The sequence below is a fragment of the Mytilus galloprovincialis genome, chromosome 6 (assembly GCF_965363235.1).
Source record: "Mytilus galloprovincialis chromosome 6, xbMytGall1.hap1.1, whole genome shotgun sequence".
NCBI classification, from domain to species: domain Eukaryota; kingdom Metazoa; phylum Mollusca; class Bivalvia; order Mytilida; family Mytilidae; genus Mytilus; species Mytilus galloprovincialis.
In genome coordinates, this window is record NC_134843.1 from 59,801,132 (window position 1) to 59,821,061 (window position 19,930).

The 19,930-nt window shown below is 34.0% G+C and overlaps 2 protein-coding genes across 2 annotated transcripts in view; one reads left to right on the plus strand and one right to left on the minus strand.

Moving 5' to 3' along the window:
* The first annotated feature begins 426 nt into the window (after nt 1-426).
* The window catches only part of LOC143078634 (uncharacterized), a 109,202-nt gene continuing 89,698 nt past the window's right edge, over nt 427-19,930 (plus strand). Inside the window, exons 1-3 of the mRNA XM_076253482.1 lie at nt 427-1,419; nt 5,859-5,940; nt 14,104-15,739. Coding sequence (XP_076109597.1) covers nt 5,904-5,940; nt 14,104-15,739 — 1,673 coding nt within the window. The 5' untranslated portion in view covers nt 427-1,419; nt 5,859-5,903. The remainder of the gene's footprint in view (nt 1,420-5,858; nt 5,941-14,103; nt 15,740-19,930) is intronic.
* On the minus strand, nt 8,614-12,406 carry LOC143078234 (uncharacterized). The gene is made up of 3 exons (XM_076253159.1): nt 12,221-12,406; nt 10,207-10,263; nt 8,614-9,201 (listed from the first exon to the last, which is right to left on the minus strand). The coding sequence occupies exons 1-3, from the start codon at nt 12,316-12,318 to the stop codon at nt 8,724-8,726; spliced, it is 633 nt and encodes a 210-aa protein (XP_076109274.1). The 5' UTR covers nt 12,319-12,406; the 3' UTR covers nt 8,614-8,723.

The following is a 19,930-nucleotide window of genomic DNA, read 5'->3' on the forward strand; positions in this document are numbered from 1 at the left end:
CTAACCCTAATGATGTCGTTAACCCTAACCCTAATGATGTCCTTAACCCCAACCCTAATGATGTCTATAACCCTAACCCTTATGATTTCCTTAACCCTAACCCTAATGCTGTATATAACTCTAACCTAATGCTGTCTATAACCCTAACCCTAATGCTGTCTATAACCCTAACCCTAATGATGTCTATAACCCGAACCCTAATGCTGTCTATAACCCTACCCTAATGCTGTCTATAACCCTAACCCAAGTGCTGTCTATAACCCTAACCCTACTGTTGTCTATAACCCTAACTTTAATACTGTCTATAACCTTAACCTAATGCTGTCTATAACCCTTACCCTAATGATCACTAGTAGCACGATTTCAGTCTGAAACGGTCATTTTGGTCTGATTGCATCTTGATTGACTGGATTTACCGCTAGAGAAATTCGTCAAGATATTTAAGGTCGTTCAGTCGTCGTTCAGATCGATAGCCTCATCAGGTAAATCAGTTCGTTAAGGCATGTCAAGACGGAAAAGACTGAATCGTCTAGCGGGCTGTTAAGATCCGTTACGACTGTGTCAGACCAAAACAGACTACGGATAGAAAATTACGTTAAGATGTTGTCAGACCATGTCAAGGCATGTTCAGATTTTTAAAATTTGGATAAAAAACGGGTGAAACTTTCACAGTGATTATCAGGGGTTGCTCCCCTTTTAAAAATAAAATAAAAATTAGAAAGAAGACGGTTTATGTTAACTGAAAGTGTACCATGTCCCCTTAATTAAATAGAAAAAATAATCAACTTTAATTCTTGCTTCTTCCTATTTAATTAATTAATATTTTTGATATTAAAAAAAATAAGTAGCTCAAAGTCAAACTGCTGCACAAACCGCTGCGACTTGAGTTAAAAATCAACAGATTGCCGAAGTATTATTTATTTATTGAATATTAAAGCATCTGAAACTTTATAAGTGATTGCATATACATTTGTGCAATTACTGACTGGTGCCGTGGTGAAAAATTTGTCAACTTGACTTATCAGTTATAAATTAAAGAATTACAGATGTTCTTAAAAAAATACGGGATGTCGGGATGATCATAGTGACTTGAAAACGCGTAATCATGTTTAATTAAATTTTGATGTATTTTTTTTTAATATTGGAAATGAAAAAAAAACATTATCACTTATTTTCTTTATGTTTTCCATATAAATTTCATTTTGGGTAAATTTGAGGCAGGAAAAATCTATTAAATAACGAAAGTTGCCAATCAATCTCGCAGTGCACAAATTATTCGGAAGACTCTTGCAATACTCTACGTAGTTTAAGGTGACCCCAGAGGAGTATCGATTGAGGCACGCTATCGTTGGCGCCATTTTAGATGCTGAAGCCGAACAAACTACAACCTGTAAATTACATCGGAAATAGTAGACACCCGTAAGTAGATTTTTCTAATAGAAAACTATCTTATATTGCCACCGGCCTTATAATATCATTTATAAATGTAAAAATGTATAGATATATTGCAATTTGCAGAGTAAGAGCCTAGAGGCTCTCAGTTTCCGCACTCCATGATCCATCATAACAAATTAAAATTGATAACTTGGCAGTGAATTCCGTGCTAATAAATGTTTGAAACATCACCACCTCAGTCTGACTTGAAAATCCCTTGTATTCACACAAAAGTATATTTCTGAACTTTCTATTTTAAAAAAAATAAATGGAATGAGGGGGTGGGGATGGGGTGGGGGAAATATACCTTTTTGTGTTAACCTGTTATGGCCCTTTTCAAGGTGCTGGTAACTGTTATTTGAGATCAAGTTGTTCGTTAAATGTTATCAGCATTTTTTGTGACCTGTTTTTGCCAAAATCTAGGTGTTGTTAACCTGTTAACAGACCCCTATTGCCCCCCCCCCCTGATGAAATATTCACTGACAGAATTCACAAAGTAGTGTATTGAATATTTTTCTACACACTGTTATACATAGATATATAGGAAGATGTGGTGTGTTTGCCAATGAGACAACTATCCGTCCAAATAACAATTTATAAAAGTAAACCATTATACATGTGGTCCAAGGACACAGTTATCGTTCTTTGGTTTTCGTTGTCTACGAATATAGTCCCTAGTGTAAACAGTGTATAACTTGCATGTTTTATTTGATACACTTTCCCAATTTATTTCTTGATATTAAATGCATGCAATATTAAGTAGGGGGATGTAATTACATGTAAAAAAAAATTGGGTGCTGAATCTTTATGTTAAGAAGTAAATTAGTCCAGTTCTAAAAGGTCAAATTTTAGCACGTCTGAAGCTGTCAAACTGAATTTTACATCCCCTTAACACAGATTTGTCAATATTTTGAGTTAGAGCTGGTAGAAGTTTGTATAATTTTGATATTATTTGTCTCACTGGTAGTACACTACACTGTAAAATCATTTTGAGAAAGAGCAGGTGCAGATTTTTTTAATTTGAATTTATTGTCTAAAAGAAATGCACTACAAAATAACTGTGTTCTCGGGCCTAAGAAGGTCAAATTATGGCATTCAACTGGGAGCCTTGTTGACATTAAAAGAATGAAAGGAAGTATTGTCCACTGTCATTGATAATTTTTTACAATATTTGAATAAGAAACTTTCTTAAGGTGCAAGTGTAATTCAGAACATATGCCTGACAAGGCAATGAATATGAATAAATTATTTGAAAAATAACTAATCTGTACTTCTACTTAAAACTTGATGTATTTTGAAAAACATGAAAAATGTATTCTTAAAAGTACATGCATTAACACAGACTTTCAATTTTTCCTGAAGTTTCATTGGTGGAGGTTGACTTTTCACAGTTTGGTGGTCAAGGGGTCTCTAGTTCTGAAGTTTGATTATTAACTTTTTTCTACCCTTTATATTACATTATAAGAAGCATAAAAAGCAGTAGAAAGTGCTTGCCTAAATAAAAAAATCCCTTTCAGAAAGCTGTAAAATATCGTCATACATGTATATGAAAATCATTATTTTCTTTAATTTAAGAAAGGAAAAATGGGGAATTTAATAGCAGAGTCTTAAATACTTAGCTATTACTGAATTGTGTTCAATTTTAAACTATTTTATTCATCTCAGCTTTTTTGTACATGTAATATTCATTTGGTGACACTGACATGACTGATAGTTGATTTACATGTATAGATATCAGTAATAATAATTATAACAAGTTACATTTTTGTAACTAACATCTAAATCACACCCAGCTTCATATAAACCAGTACTGTCCTTATGCAAATTAAAATGTTACAGATTAGCACCATCACTCAGTTGAGAAAATATTGTTGATATATATTTGTACATGCATTGATAATTTAGTAGCAAGATTTTCTCAGATTTAAATTTTAAGTGGTTTCTATGTATTACATTGACCTATGGTTAGAGGAATGGTTAGGATCCGGCTTAGATGTTTAACCCGCCACATTCTCAATTTCTGTATGGTGTCTGTGCCATGTATCATGTGTATATTTGTTTGTTATTTTTTTGTACATAATTTAGGCCAATAATTTTGTTGTTATATGAAGGATTTCACTAATATACAACAGCAATTTATACCTGAAATTTCAACCAAGAAAAAAAGGTGTATAAATGCTCATTATTGAAGGCTGTTTACCATGTTCACCTATATTTGCTAACTGCTACAATATTTGATCTAGTGGAGACTTGTATCAATAGTAATCATACATATACATTTGTGTACATGTACACGTACCACGTAATTAATATATTAAAAATAGCTGGCCATTTAGTTATGGAACATGAGAGACAAACATTGTCATTGTAAGACCTTAAATTAAGATTTATTTAGAGTCTGATAAAACCGGGCTGTACTGGAGATACAAATGTACATGTAGGTGTAGAGTGGTCATTAAGGAAATGAATTGCAATGACCATAGTCAGAGCAATTTACATATTTTTGTATGTATAGTGCATGTAGTTGTTTCGTGGTAATAAGGGGAAATTGAAAAACCATCTAGTTATTAAAATGTATAGCAACACATCCATAGCATAATTTATAAGAAAACCACTTCAGATAGCATCACATTAAAAATTGTAAAATCACATTACCATGAAGTTAAAAGGCCCTTGGGAGAACACTGTGAGTAACTATAGAAAGATGAACAAAAGTTTGCTCGTTTATGGTTGTATGCTGTTCACCTTTACATTTACCTGATTTATATTCAATGTCCTTTGGTCTGTGATGGCATTGTCATATTGTAAATCATACTAGATATCTTTTAACTATAAAATTTAAACACACTGATAAAATTTAATAGCTGGCATGGAGACAGGGCTCACATGCTTCAGAATCATAGGGATACATTGCAAGTGACTCTAGTTGAAACAGATAGGGAGAAGTGGAGATTTGAGAGAGAAGTGCTCTAGTACTATAGTATTAAGTGTCTACCGGTATGATGAGTTTATATATGTAAATAATGTTCTTTTTATATTGTTCAATTCAAGTTGGAGTATACAATTTAAGTCCAAATCTTTTACTTATCATAAAAATAAATTATGTTTCATTGACTTGTTAAGAATGATCCATGAAAGCAACTAAATAGAGAATGGTCAGGTGGCAAAAGGAATTGATTGGAAAGCGACTTGAACACTGATGTCGCCTGCTAGCATGAGCCATGAATTAGACATTGTATTTTATTTATTTTAGAATCTGACATACATGACATATGACTAAGATTTACTTCTAGTCAATTAGCAAAAATCTTCTGGAAATCTATTTATGCATGGCAGTCATTTAGGGAGCTACCACTTGATTTTTATGGGGGGGCTAGGAGGAAATTTGAAAAAAATAGGCAGGACAGGAGTTTTGCGTAAAAAAAAAGGCAGGATGAGACACTTTGCAAAAAAAACAGGCAGGATGACAATTTAGGTAAAAAAAAGTCAGGATAAACTATAATAAAAAAAAGGCAGGACCGAATAGAGTGAAAAATAAAAAGGCAGGACAGAGATTACAACTAAAAAAAAATGCAGGACAAAATTTTTCATCCTAGCCCCCCCCCCCCCCCCCCATAAAAATCAAATGGTAGCTCCCTTAAGACAATATTGTATTTTATCAAACTATGGCCACGTTCCTAGCTTTAGTTACAGCTAAGATAAAGAGTGATGCAATTTCACCATCTCTTATAAGGTTACCATAAGAGTCTTGTATTTTCATCACAAAGAAGTGTTACATGTACTCCTTTGAATTATAGAATAAGTTAACATCAGTAAATTAAGTCTCAAATAAACTTTATTTCATCACCAAACATAAAATCAGGACCATTTTCCCCATTTCAAGCCTCTGTAAGTTTTCTTCTATTTTCACCATGTACACACATGCGCAAAGTCAACATTCTAATACACATCCTAATTGGAATTTTGTACATCAGGAGTTTGTAAACATTGACCAATAAGACAATGATTTAAAACATAATGAAATATTGGCAAGCTAAAAAGGTAAGACCAGTTCGAGTCTATGGACATTTCATGCTTTTCTGAATCCCACTGACTTCATTCTTTTTTATACGTCCGCAAAAAAAAAAAAAAAATATGGTTGTATATTGGTATCACATCGTCCGAAGACGGATTGTTTTCGAATTATAACTTTTGTATTTATATAAGTAAAAAGAAATCAAAAAATTTTAACACAATGTTTATAACCACAAAAGAGGGGTTAAATATCTATTTTTTGTATGTTAAATTAACTCACATAAACTCTTGTAATATGATAGGGGGTTAGGGGGGATATTTGTAGATCATAACATTATGTTGAATAACAACATAAAAAGAAATTTGTCTAAATATATGTAAAATTAATTCCTAACTTTTGTCTCATTTAGGTTAATACATTGTACGTGTACAAAGTGATGGTTACATTACCTTAGATGAATATGGATTTTTCTGGTTATTTTGATATATGTGGTAAGTACAATTACAAATAATTAAAAATGTTAATTCGTACAACTGTATTTTTTTATGGTCCTGGGGCTGGCCTGTTATCATTTTTATACCCCATGGAAAGAAGACACAGAGAGTACATGTATAATGTTTTTGACCCGTCCATCCGTCAGTCCTGTTTCTTGTCATAGCAACTCCTCTGAAACTACACTGTAACAGAATTTAATGAAGCTTTTTGAAGATAATAAGGACATACTACGTAGATGTGCATAAAGACAGGATTTGTTTTTATATTTTTCTTACCATTATTTAATTTCTCCTATAAAGACAATGTGTGGATGTGGGGTATGTGAGGTTGTTTAATCTTGCATGAAGAGATATTTCCTGTATCACAGTATTGATAGTGTCATTATTATATTGAAATTAAATACCATGATATATCAAATGATATCCAGTAATTACTTGTGATGAAACTACATTTGTGTAACTATTTATTGATTGTTAAAAAAAAAACATTGATATATACATGTACATTTTTTTACATGTGTCCTGATAATAGTGAGTGCAGTTGTGGGAAATGTTGTATATTATTTAATGCTATCGCACAATTCAATGACAATGCAAGTATTAATTGCATCCACCCCTCAGTCAGTGTCTAGCGACTTGAGTTTACATCTATTAATTAACTAGAACAAACCCGCGAAATTGCAGGCATTCAAAGCGTGTTTGAAAGTATGTAAAGTGTCATAGGAAGGATTTTGTGGTTGTTGTTTGTTTAAGTGTTTCATATTTGTTTTTCGTTCATTTTTTGTACATAAATAAGGCCGTTAGCTTTCTCCTTTGAATTGTTTTACATTGTCATTTTAGGGCCTTTTATATCTGACTATGCCGTATCGGCTTTACTCATTTTTGATTTCTGTGTCATTTTGGTCTCTTGTGGAGAGTTGTCTCATTGTCACTCATACCACATCTTTTTTTTTGTAAAAAAATTTGATAACTGAAGAATTTCAGAACAACAAATCATAGGTGATTTGGGACAGGATTATTGTTTTTATAGCCCGGCTCATGCTTTTTTCACAAAAAAATAAGTTTTTTTTGTTTGCTATTGATTTTAATAATACATGAATAACTTTCATATGTATGTTCAAAAGTATACAGAAAACCGCTAACCGGAAGTCTAATCTGACTTAGAATTTCATCTAACGACGAATATCAGACAGCAAATACACTTCATTCGTAGTATATGTATGTTTATAGTATACAGGAAAACACATACTGGAAGTCTAATCTGACTTAAAATTATCTAACGACGAATATCAGACAGCAAATACACTTCATTCGTAGTATATGTATGTTTATAGTATACAGAAAAACACATACTGGATGTCTAATCTGACTTAAAATTATCTAACGACGAATATCAGACAGCAAATACACTTCATTCGTAGTATATGTATGTTTATAGTATACAGAAAAACACATACTGGAAGTCTAATCTGACATATCAGGACGCCTTTTTCTCGTTTTTCTCCCCAAAAAACTAAATCTGAATAATTATATGAATGGATGACAAATGCAATTATGCACTGTACCTATAGGACACAGAGGCATGATGATTAATTTATTGTGGAAAGAAGAGAATTGACACACATCTGGTTAAATAGTATAGATATTTCTGGCATTATTTCTATTATTCAATATTGGTTGTTTTATAAACCAGATTCTCAATACCGATGCTGCACTTGGTCTCTTGTGTACTTGGTAAAACAAAGTCTACCTAACCATTAGGAACAGTATTACTACAATGTATTCTGTATGGTTTTTTGCTCATTGTTGAAACCAGTATGGTGGCCTATACCTAATAACTTCAACACCATTTCAGTCTTTGTTGAGAAGTTTCATACCAAATTTTATGTTTTATAATATTATTAACTACTGATCTTGAAATTAAAAAACCACATACAGTCCTTGTTCTGTAACATGTGTAGATATACATGTACATTTGGTTCTGTCAATTTCTGTTAAGTTTGTAGTACATATGTTCATTCGTAAGTAAGCAAAATGTGAAGTATTAATTCGTTGCTGTGAATGCCAAACCTCTATTTCTATGGCTGAGCTGGTAGATAAAAAATATTTAAAGAAAGACTTGATGATGTTATATTTGCCTTTGGCATTTCTTTTAATAAATACAATGTGGAATATACATGTATATTGATGATCATACATGAATGAAAAAATGAATATATATCAAAAAATATAAAAATATGTATATCCTAATTTATCCTTCCTCACTCATTTAATCATACATGCATGTATCGTGTTTTGTCGAATTTACAAAAGATCAATACATGAAAGTTTTGGGCATTCTATTTTAGACATTTACAATGTACAAACATGAGAAATATAATGCCACAATTTTAGGTGCTGTAATCATTAGACTAGGCCTATAATTTATCTTTAATGTTCATACAATTTCATACAGTTAGGTTTTGATGATATCAGTCTTTTGGGTTTTAAAGTAATATTCTTTCATTTGGTTTTTTTTTTTTAGCTAATTTAGGGATGACTTGATGATGATAAGATATGTCAATAAAAAATCGTTATGAACAAAGTACAAGGTTTATAAAAAAAACTGTTCTGGTTACACAAACAATTTGAGTTATATATTTCAATTAAAAAAATTCTTAAACATTCTCAAAGTTGCTCATACCAAGTAAACAGGGACAGTTTGATAGGTTTTCAATTTTTGATATATATATTATTTTATAATAAATAACATGTGATAACCATGATAACAGAAATATAATTTAAAAATGTTGACAATAATGGATCAGTTTTTTTTCCCAAGCTTCATCGGCTGGTATCTCATCAGTTGGAACAGTTGATTTTTCCTCAGTTGGAACAGTTGATATTTCGTCAGTTGGAACAGTTGATATTTCGTCAGTTGGAACAGTTGATATTTCATCAGTTGGAACAGTTGATTTTTCTTCAGTTGGAACAGTTGATATTTCATCAGTTGGCTTTGCAGCATCTAAGTCTTGAATGGGTGTTGCTTCATATATTATATGATCATGATGATCTGTATCATTGGACTTGTGATGAATTTCTGCTCTAATTGTTATGTTGGCTCCAGCAGTTTTGTTTGCTTCAACCGGTGTGTTGGCTTCAAGGTCTGTGTTGTTGGACTCAGAATCATCTTGCTGGTTGAATTCTGGTTCTCGGTCAGGATCGATTGTCATCAGGTCTGTGCTTGTTTGGTCATCAAGGGGACAAGTTGATTCAAGTCTGAAATTAAAAAATCCTAATTAATAAGATAAGATATTAAAGATAATTGTATTAAATCTATGAAACTTGAACACAAGGTTAATGACCACAAAAGGAAGGTTTGGATTGATTTTGGAAGTTTTGGTCCTAACAGTTTAGGAATTAGGGGCCAAAAAGGGCCCAAATAAGCATTTCTTGGTTTTCACACCATAACTTTAGTTTAAGACATAACAATATATCTATTATTAACAGGCAAATATATTCCATGAATTAATATGTTCATGTTGAATATTTTATACCCCATTGTCCAGAAGTAATGGTCTAAAATATGATCTTATATGGATAATAGAAATTATGATGAGTCTGTGCTATCTAAGATGGCTGCTAGTTGAGGACTTGATTAACCATATAAGACCCTATGGACAATACATTAGAATGTCTTCTGTTAGAGAACCACTGTATCATGTGTATGGAATGAATGTTCCAAATGAGGTGATTGTACTCTGAAGCAATCCAGCAACCAAAATGGCTGACAATGGGGAACTTAGTTTAAAAAGCACCCTGTATGCGAAATATATACACATGTCTTCATCTAGATAACCTCTTAATTATGGAATGAAACCAAACATTACATTTATAAATGTTCCTTATGGGATGCTGATCATTATTTGCAACTTAGTTGTCGATTTACTGTTCAAGATGGCCACCAGGATATTAAGGCCAAATAAAGAAGTATGTGTGGTTCCAGTTAAATCTGAAAAAAGTTAGGGTAGGTAGGTAGGGATTTTTTTTTATTTTATGGGGTTTTTTTTACATTGAGTCTATGGGAGCAACATTCTGACTTTAACAGTGCTTACTGAAAAATGACAATAAAATCTTTAGGGTAGGCTATTTTTAAGCCTCTAGTTTGTAATAGGGGATAATGAACCTTCAATAATGTTAAAAAGTGCCACTTATAGTGTTGAGCTTTTTTTATGATGCATTTTATTTTAGTCCTTCATTGATTTTGATTTAAGGATGCCCTACCTTTTTGTCTTATTAAGCATCTGACGCACTGTTTGTCCCTGTGTTTCAGCTCTTTGCCTGTAATTAAAAAAGTAAAATATAAAACAAATCGCAATCGAAACAGATTAAGACAAATTTATCATAAATCAAATTAATATAATTAGGACCAATCATGGTCTTTTGATTTGAGGTATTAGTTTATAACCATGATAACCTTGAAATATATCTCAAGGTGACCTTTTGACAATTGAAATGACACTTTAAACTTATTTTCTTCCTTCATACATTGTCATATTTGAATACATGTTTTTGGTGATAAGACCTTCCAGAACAATTTTTAAACGCCCGTCAAAATTTTGAGGAGATGTACATGTATTTTGTAATAAAAATGTCAGGTGTCAGTCAAGAACGACTTATCCAAATTTCATGAAACTTATTATAGTTGTTTATTATGGGGGTCAAATGATCTGTATACTTTTTGGTGAAAACAAGATTAAAACTTTTTTTGAGTTACGGCACTTTGTTACTAAAACAGGTGTGTGTTTTTCACATGTCATACTGTAGATCTAAAACGATTTAGATTATTGCTTAAAACTTTACACACTTCTAAGTTATAATTTAATCTTAAGATCGATATACTTTTTTGTGATGATTCAAAATTTTATTTTTCAGTTATTTAGTATTTTGTAAAAAAGGGGAAGTTTTTTTTACATGTCATGCCATATCTCAAAAAAAAAAATTAGGATTAGTGCATAAAACTTTACACACTTCTTTGTTATATTAATCTAAGGATCTGTATATTTTTGGTTTTGATTCAAAATTCAATTTGAGAATGTGCTATTATCTTGTAAACCGTCTAGATCCCCACCCCTAAACCATATATATTCTTGTATCAGGGTTTGCAAAAACCCTGGTTTTATGAGTATTGCCCAGCCCAGTGGGAAATACTGGGAAAACCCGGGTTTTACTGGGTTTTAGTGGGTAATAATGGGCAATACTGGGTAATATAAAATACTTGTCTGAATTTTAAAGAAGATTCAGTGATACACAAATTTAATATATTTAATAAGATATTTATACCCTATTTTGTTTGTCTAGCATTTGTCTAGATTGTCAAACTGTAAATATAAAGCAAAACAATTTTTTCTTTCAAATAGATATAACTCCTAATTTAAGAATTAACAATTACTTTGTAAGAAAAATTACAATTAAATAATGTCACTAATTAATTAGTAATTATTCAGATTAGAACACAGATTTGTTTATGTAACAATAATCAGCCCTTATAATTCTATAAGTTTTATTGGCATGACCCCTTAGGGTGTTTATTTAGCAATATGAATGTATAACAAATAAAATTAACAAGTCACTTTAACACTGCAATAAAATGCATGTTTCAAAGTTTGGATTATTAAAATAATGTTTGGTAATTAAAAAGGTATCTTTAAATGTACAAATCTTCTGTTCTGCCTACATATAGAATTAATAGAGAAGAGAATGAAATTAAGAATGATATATTTCTAGAAATGACTGTCAATGGTTATCTGTATAAAAAGTATATATTTAGCTGTTATACTATGAAACTGTACCAAGTCTTTACTATTTAGTGTTAAAATAAGCTTAGAAAATCATATTGCCCAGTATTGCCCACTATTACCTATTTCTGGGAATTCCCGGGCGGGTAATACTTTGCCAACCCTGTCTTGTATGGGACAATAAAACAAATTAAATGATAAAAAAGGGAAGTCCCTGGGGGTCACCTCACCCTATTTAATTTAATAATGTGCTTTTATCTTGTAATCAGACGAGATCCCCACCCCTAACCAAGAAATATTGGGTAATAAAACAAATGAAATGAAATAAAAGGGAAGCCCCTTGGGGTCATACCCATCCCCTCTTGGTTAAAAAGTTGTAAACAGTCCCCACCCTTAAACCATATATATTCTTGCATGGAACAATAAAACACATCAAATGATGAGAGTCCATTGACTGTCATTAAACCAAAACTATTCATGAAAAAAATAAAATTACGTACTTGAGGTTACCATAGTATTGTCTGTTGACTTTTGACCTTCTAATAGCACGGTTTAACTTTTTGTTGGTTTTTGGTGATGAGCGTATCTCTGGAAACATCTCTCTAACAATTCCAATTGTCTTGTGTCTATTGTCGGACACTTCATCTAGGGTTCTTATGGCTCTCTGCAAGTGTAAAATGATTTTAATTTAATTTAAACTAAAAACAAATTGGAGAAAAAATGAATGACTACTAAACAAATGGCGGTTTTTTTTTTATACCCCAGGAATAGTGCAGTAGGATTACTTTTTTCAGAGATATGATTTTTGGACTAAAAATAGTCACTTAAATGATAAATTTTCAACACTTTTGGTCTTCTTTCTTGAGGATGTTGATTTGATATAATTTGTCAAAAAGTATACACTGTGACAAGTTATAAATCAAGTTCGGATTTTGTTCCAATAAAATTAATTTGTAACAGGTACCAGGGATCTCCATGGATGAAAATTGAACCATGGAGGAACTTTCATCATCATAAACTGTATCATACGCCGTACAGTGTAGCACGATGTAATGTATTTCATCCCTCCACATAAGTATGGGTGAACATGCTAATTTATTTTATTTGAATTATATTTATTTGAATTTTCATTATAAATACTATATAGAAGTATATATTTTCAATGATTGCCGTTTTTATTAACCCTTCAAAGGCCAAGCCCTCATGCCCCTACCTTTCCCTAAGTCGAGAATAACCAATAGCTGTCACGAAGGTCCCAATGCATTTTTCTTGCTATTTTTTGGTAATTGTTATGGGGGTTAAAAATTATGTGGAGCTTATTTTTCACGGACACTGTCAAATTCAGTAGTCATGAACCCATTACCAGTATGGCTGGTTTGCAGTAGTGCGGATGTATCAATTTGATTATAAAATACGAAATGTTTGCACCTGTCCTAAGTCAGGAATCTGATGTACAGTAGTTGTCGTTTGTTTATGTAATATATACGTGTTTCTCGTTTCTCGTTTAGTTTATATAGATTAGACCGTTGGTTTTCCTGTTTGAATGGTTTTACACTAGTAATTTTGGGGCCCTTTATAGCTTGTTGTTCGGTGTGAGCCAAGGCTCCGTGTTGAAGGCCGTACTTTAATCTATAATGGTTTACTTTTTAAATTGTCATTTGGATGGAGAGTTGTCTCATTGGCACTCACACCACATCTTCCTATATCTATATATTATTGTTACAATACAGCAGTACTCAAGTTATTTCTGATGAAATAACAATTACTGTTCTACGCCTTATTTTGTACTTCTTAAAAAAGGGGGATGCTGATTGCGCAAGTCAAAATAAAAGCATGTGTTCATCTTGTTAAAACTTTGTAACTGGATTATCAATTTATTTATTTGATCTCTGAATTTTCATAAGCATTTGCGGAAACTTAGTTAGATAATTCGACAAATAAATCGTTTATCTTCAGATAATATTCTCCTGTCTGTTTTTTTGATCTATCTGTACAAGCTCAGGTACAAGTGATTAGCGATCTTAATCTGGTTATCCCTAATGGATTATACTATAAAAACAGCCTGAGGGTTATGCAATAACATGCATTTGATTAAAATTGCTAATAAAATGGTGTCAGGCTATTAAAACTTTCCAGTTTTGAACCATGGCAGAAGACAATTGAACGATGGCACAAGTCATTTGACGATTGCGCAAGACATTTGAACGTTGGCGGGGCGCTATCATTAAACAGGCCATGGAGATCCCTGAGGTACATGTAGTGATTTGCAATACTCACAGAAATCAGAATGCTAAATGTTTATATATTAATTTTTCGTTATAATGATCTGAGTTAATATCAATCACACAATTCCAAATTCACTAAAATCTGTCTTTTCTTTCAGAACTTGGGAAAAGTAAAAGGACTCAAAGAAGACAACAACAGAATTATTTTAAAACCATCAGTAATTCAATCAAGGAATCTTCATATCTGAAGCCAAACTTTTTACCGATAGAGAATAATGATGATTCACTTAGCGAAAAACTTCAAGAACCACTATATCCAGGTTGTCGTACAACACTACTTGACTCCTTGTTTAGACACTTCATAAATTTCAGCGCTAACAATGGAATGTCTAAAACAGCACTAAGCATGTGCCTAAAAAATGAGAAGACAGTATTACCAACTCCCAACTGCCTCCCTGAATCTTATAAGGAAGCATATCAAATGATAAAACCGATGATTATAGAAACAAAAAGATATGATGCATGTGTCAATGACTGCTTACTTTTCTGCAAAACAAGTGACAATGACCACTCATTAGACAGAGAATGTACAAAATGTGGAGAGCCAAGATACAAAGCAGAGTCCTTAAGTGCACGAAAAACTTTTACGTATATGCCTATTGGACCAAGACTTTCAAGGATTTTTGGAAGTGACAATATATGTAAGATTCTTTATTCCAGACAAGATCTTTGCAATGGAAAGTTAACTGACATAACTGATGGAAAGATATATAAATCTTGGTATGAAGATGGAGGAGTCTTTCAGGACATGGAGGAAAGCTGTACAGTTCCATTGGCACTTTTTTGTGATGGGCTTAATCCTCACAAAAGTATGGCAACTCAGAAGTCGATGTGGCCATTAATCCTCACCTGGCTCAATTTGCCTGTAAATGTCCGAAATATTTTAGGACCAATGATGTTGGTTGGCATTGTTCCAGGTACAAAGACAGAAGAGCCAAAAAACCTCGATCCATATTTGGACCTTTTAGTAGATGAATTGCTAGAACTGACAGAGTGCACAATGTTTAATGCCTACAGAGGAGCCCCTACATCAGTCCGAATAGCACTCCTGCATTACATGTGTGACATTCCCGCATTCAGCAAGATTTTACATGTTTCAAGCCAGGCTGCACTCCGTGGATGTCCTTATTGTAAGGAAGAAGGATTCTATTGTAAGTCTTTACACAAAGTGGTTCATATCAACAATAGAGCTTTTTTACCAGAAAATCATCCATTGAGAAAAGAAAAGAATGATTTTGCTATCAAAGGTGAGGACAGAGCAAGTAAACCAGAGTCTTATACAAAAGAAGAAGAATTAGAAATCAGAAACAGCTATGATCAACTTCCAAATCAAAACAGAAAATCTCTTTTACAGAAAAAAACAGGACTGAAAGGAAAATATAGCTTCATGAGACTGCCTTACCATAATCGTCAAGAACAAATGCAACCTGACGGTATGCACACCATTGCAGATGTAATTGGCAATCTCTTTGGCCTCATAACAGGAAAAGATGATGGGAAAAAGGTACGGAGTGGAGAAGAAGAGTTTCAACAATTTAAGGATTCATGGAACAGCAGAACCATCATCAATGACGAGGAAACAGTTGTAGGAAGCAACAAAAGAAAATCAAATACAGAAGACGGGAGAAAAGCTAAAAAAGCAAGAGTAGAATCAATGACAGCAGAAAATGAACTACCCCCAGCTCCATGGAGACTTGATAGATCAAGTGTTAAAATTGCTGATCAAAGAGCCATGTCCTTAACCCTAACCCTAATGCTGTCTATAACTCTAACTCTCATGCTGTCTATAACCCTAACCCTAATGCTGTCTATAACCATTACCTAATGCTGTCTATAACCCTAACCCTAATGCTGTCTATAACCTAACCCTAATGCTGTCTATAAACCTTACCCTAATGATGTCCTTAACCCTAACCCTAATACTCTCTATAACCCTAACCTAATGCTGTCTATAACCCTAACCCTAATGCTGTCTATAACCCTAACCCTAATGTTGTCTATAACCCTAACCCTAATACTGTCTATAACCTTAACCTAATGCTGTCTATAACCCTTACCCTAATGATGTCCTTAACCCTAACCCTAATGCTGTCTATAACTCTAACTCTAATTCTGTCTATAACCCTAACCCTAATGCTGTCTATAACCCTAACCTAATGCTGTCTATAACCCTAACCCTAATGCTGTCTATAACCCTAACCCTAATGATGTCCTTAACCCTAACCCTAATGCTGTCTATAACCCTAACCCTAATAATGTCCTATACCCTAACCCTAATGCTGTCTATAACCCTAACCCTAATGATGTCCTTAACCCTAACCCTAATGCTGTCTATAACTCAAACTCTAATGCTGTCTATAACCCTAACCCTAATGCTGTCTATAACCCTAGCCCTAATGATGTCCTTAACCCTAACCCTAATGCTGTCTATAACCCTAACCCTAATGACGTCCTTAACCCTAACCCTAATGATGTCTATAACTCTAACTGTAATGCTGTCTATAACTCTAACTCTAATGCTGTCTATAACCCTAACCCTAATGCTGTCTATAACTCTAACTCTTATGCTGTCTATAACCCTAATCTAATGCTGTCTATAACCCTAACCCTAATGCTGTCTATAACCCTAACCCTAATGATGTCTATAACCCTAACCCTAATGCTGTCTATAACCATTACCTAATGCTGTCTATAACCCTAACCCTAATGCTGTCTATAACCTAACCCTAATGCTGTCTATAAACCTTACCCTAATGATGTCCTTAACCCTAACCCTATTGCTCTCTATAACCCTAACCTAATGCTGTCTATAACCCTAACCCTAATGCTGTCTATAACCCTAACCCTAATGTTGTCTATAACCCTAACCCTAATACTGTCTATAACCTTAACCTAATGCTGTCTATAACCCTTACCCTAATGATGTCCTTAACCCTAACGCTAATGCTGTCTATAACTCTAACTCTAATTCTGTCTATAACCCTAACCCTAATGCTGTCTATAACCCTAACCTAATGCTGTCTATAACCCTAACCCTAATGCTGTCTATAACCCTAACCCTAATGATGTCCTTAACCCTAACCCTAATGCTGTCTATAACCCTAACCCTAATAATGTCCTATACCCTAACCCTAATGCTGTCTATAACCCTAACCCTAATGATGTCCTTAACCCTAACCCTAATGCTGTCTATAACTCAAACTCTAATGCTGTCTATAACCCTAACCCTAATGCTGTCTATAACCCTAGCCCTAATGATGTCCTTAACCCTAACCCTAATGCTGTCTATAACCCTAACCCTAATGACGTCCTTAACCCTAACCCTAATGATGTCTATAACTCTAACTGTAATGCTGTCTATAACTCTAACTCTAATGCTGTCTATAACCCTAACCCTAATGCTGTCTATAACTCTAACTCTAATGCTGTCTATAACTCTAACCCTAATGCTGTCTATAACTCTAACGCTAATCCTGTCTATAACTCTAACTCTTATGCTGTCTATAACTCTAACCCTAATGATGTCCTTCACCCTAACCCTAATGCTGTCTATAACCCTAACCCTAATGATGTCCTTAACCCGAACACTAATGCTGTCTATAACCCTAACCCTAATGATGTCCTTAACCTTAACCCTAATGATGTCTATAACCCTAACCCTAATGCTGTCTATAAACCTAACCCTAATGATGTCCTTAACCCTAACCCTAATGCTGTCTATAACCCTAACCTAATGCTGTCTACAACCCTAACCCTAATGCTGTCTATAACCCTTACCCTAATGCTGTCCTTAACCCTAACCCTAATGCTGTCTATAACTCTAACTCTCATGCTGTCTATAACCGGAACCCTAATGCTGTCTATAACCCTAACCCTAATGATGTCCTTAACCCTAACCCTAATGATGTCCTTAACCCCAACCCTAATGATGTCTATAACCCTAACCCTTATGATGTCCTTAACCCTAACCCTAATGCTGTATATAACTCTAACCTAATGCTGTCTATAACCCTAACCCTAATGCTGTCTATAACCCTAACCCTAATGATGTCTATAACCCGAACCCTAATGCTGTCTATAACCCTACCCTAATGCTGTCTATAACCCTAACCCTAGTGCTGTCTATAACCCTAACCCTAATGTTGTCTATAACCCTAACCCTAATACTGTCTATAACCTTAACCTAATGCTGTCTATAACCCTTACCCTAATGATGTCCTTAACCCTAACCCTAATGCTGTCTATAACTCTAACTCTCATGCTGTCTATAACCCTAACCCTAATGCTGTCTATAACCCTAACCTTAATGCTGTCTATAACCCTAACCTAATGCTGTCTATAACCCTAACCCTAATGCTGTCTATAACCCTAACCCTAATGATGTCTATAACCTTAACCCTAATGCTGTCTATAACCATTACCTAATGCTGTCTATAACCCTAACCCTAATGCTGTCTATAACCTAACCCTAATGCTATCTATAAACCTTACCCTAATGATGTCCTTAACCCTAACCCTAATGCTCTCTATAACCCTAACCTAATGCTGTCTATAACCCTAACCCTAATGCTGTCTATAACCCTAACCCTAATGTTGTCTATAACCCTAAACCTAATACTGTCTATAACCTTAACCTAATGCTGTCTATAACCCTTACCCTAATGATGTCCTTCAATCTAACCCTAATGCTGTCTATAACTCTAACTCTAATTCTGTCTATAACCTCAACCCTAATGCTGTCTATAACCCTAACCTAATGCTGTCTATAACCCTAACCCTAATGCTGTCTATAAACCTAACCCTAATGATGTCCTTAACCCTAACCCTATTGCTGTCTATAACCCTAACCCTAATAATGTCCTTAACCCTAACCCTAATGCTGTCTATAACCTCAACCCTAATGATGTCCTTAACCCTAACCCTAATGCTGTCTATAACTCAAACTCTAATGCTGTCTATAGCCCTAACCCTAATGCTGTCTATAACCCTAGCCTTAATGATGTCCTTAACCCTAACCCTAATGCTGTCTATAACCCTAACCCTAATGACGTCCTTAACCCTAACCCTAATGCTGTCTATAACTCTAACTCTAATGCTGTCTATAACTCTAACTCTAATGCTGTCTATAACCCTAACCCTAATGCTGTCTATAACTCTAACTTTAATGCTGTCTATAACTCTAACTCTTATGCTGTCTATAACTCTAACTCTAATGCTGTCTATAACCCTAACCCTAATGCTGTCTATAACTCTAACTCTAATCCTGTCTATAACTCTAACTCTTATGCTGTCTATAACTCTAACTCTAATGCTGTCTATAACCCTAACCCTAATGCTGTCTATAACTCTAACTCTAATGCTATCTATAACCCTAACCCTAATGATGTCCTTAACTCTAACTCTAATGCTATCTATAATCCTAACCCTAATGATGTCCTTAACCCTAACCCTAATGCTGTCTATAACCCTAACCTAATGCTGTCTATAACCCTTACCCTAATGCTGTCTATAACCCTAACCCTTATGCTGTCTATAAGCCTAACCCTAATGATGTCCTTAACCCTAACCCTAATGATGTCTATAACCCTAACTCTAATGCTGTCTGTAACCCTAACCCTAATGATGTCCTTAACCCTAACCCTATTGCTGTCTATAACCCTAACCAAATGCTGTCTACAACCCTAACCCTAATGCTGTCTATAACCCTAACCCTAATGCTGTCTATAACCTAACCCTAATGCTGTCTATAAACCCTACCCTAATGATGTCCTAAACCCTAACCCTAATGCTCTCTATAACCCTAACCCTAATAATGTCCTTTTTCCTAACCCTAATGCTGTCTATAACCCTAACCCTAATGATGTCCTTAACCCTAACCCTAATGCTGTCTATAACTCTAACTCTAATGCTGTCTATAACCCTAAC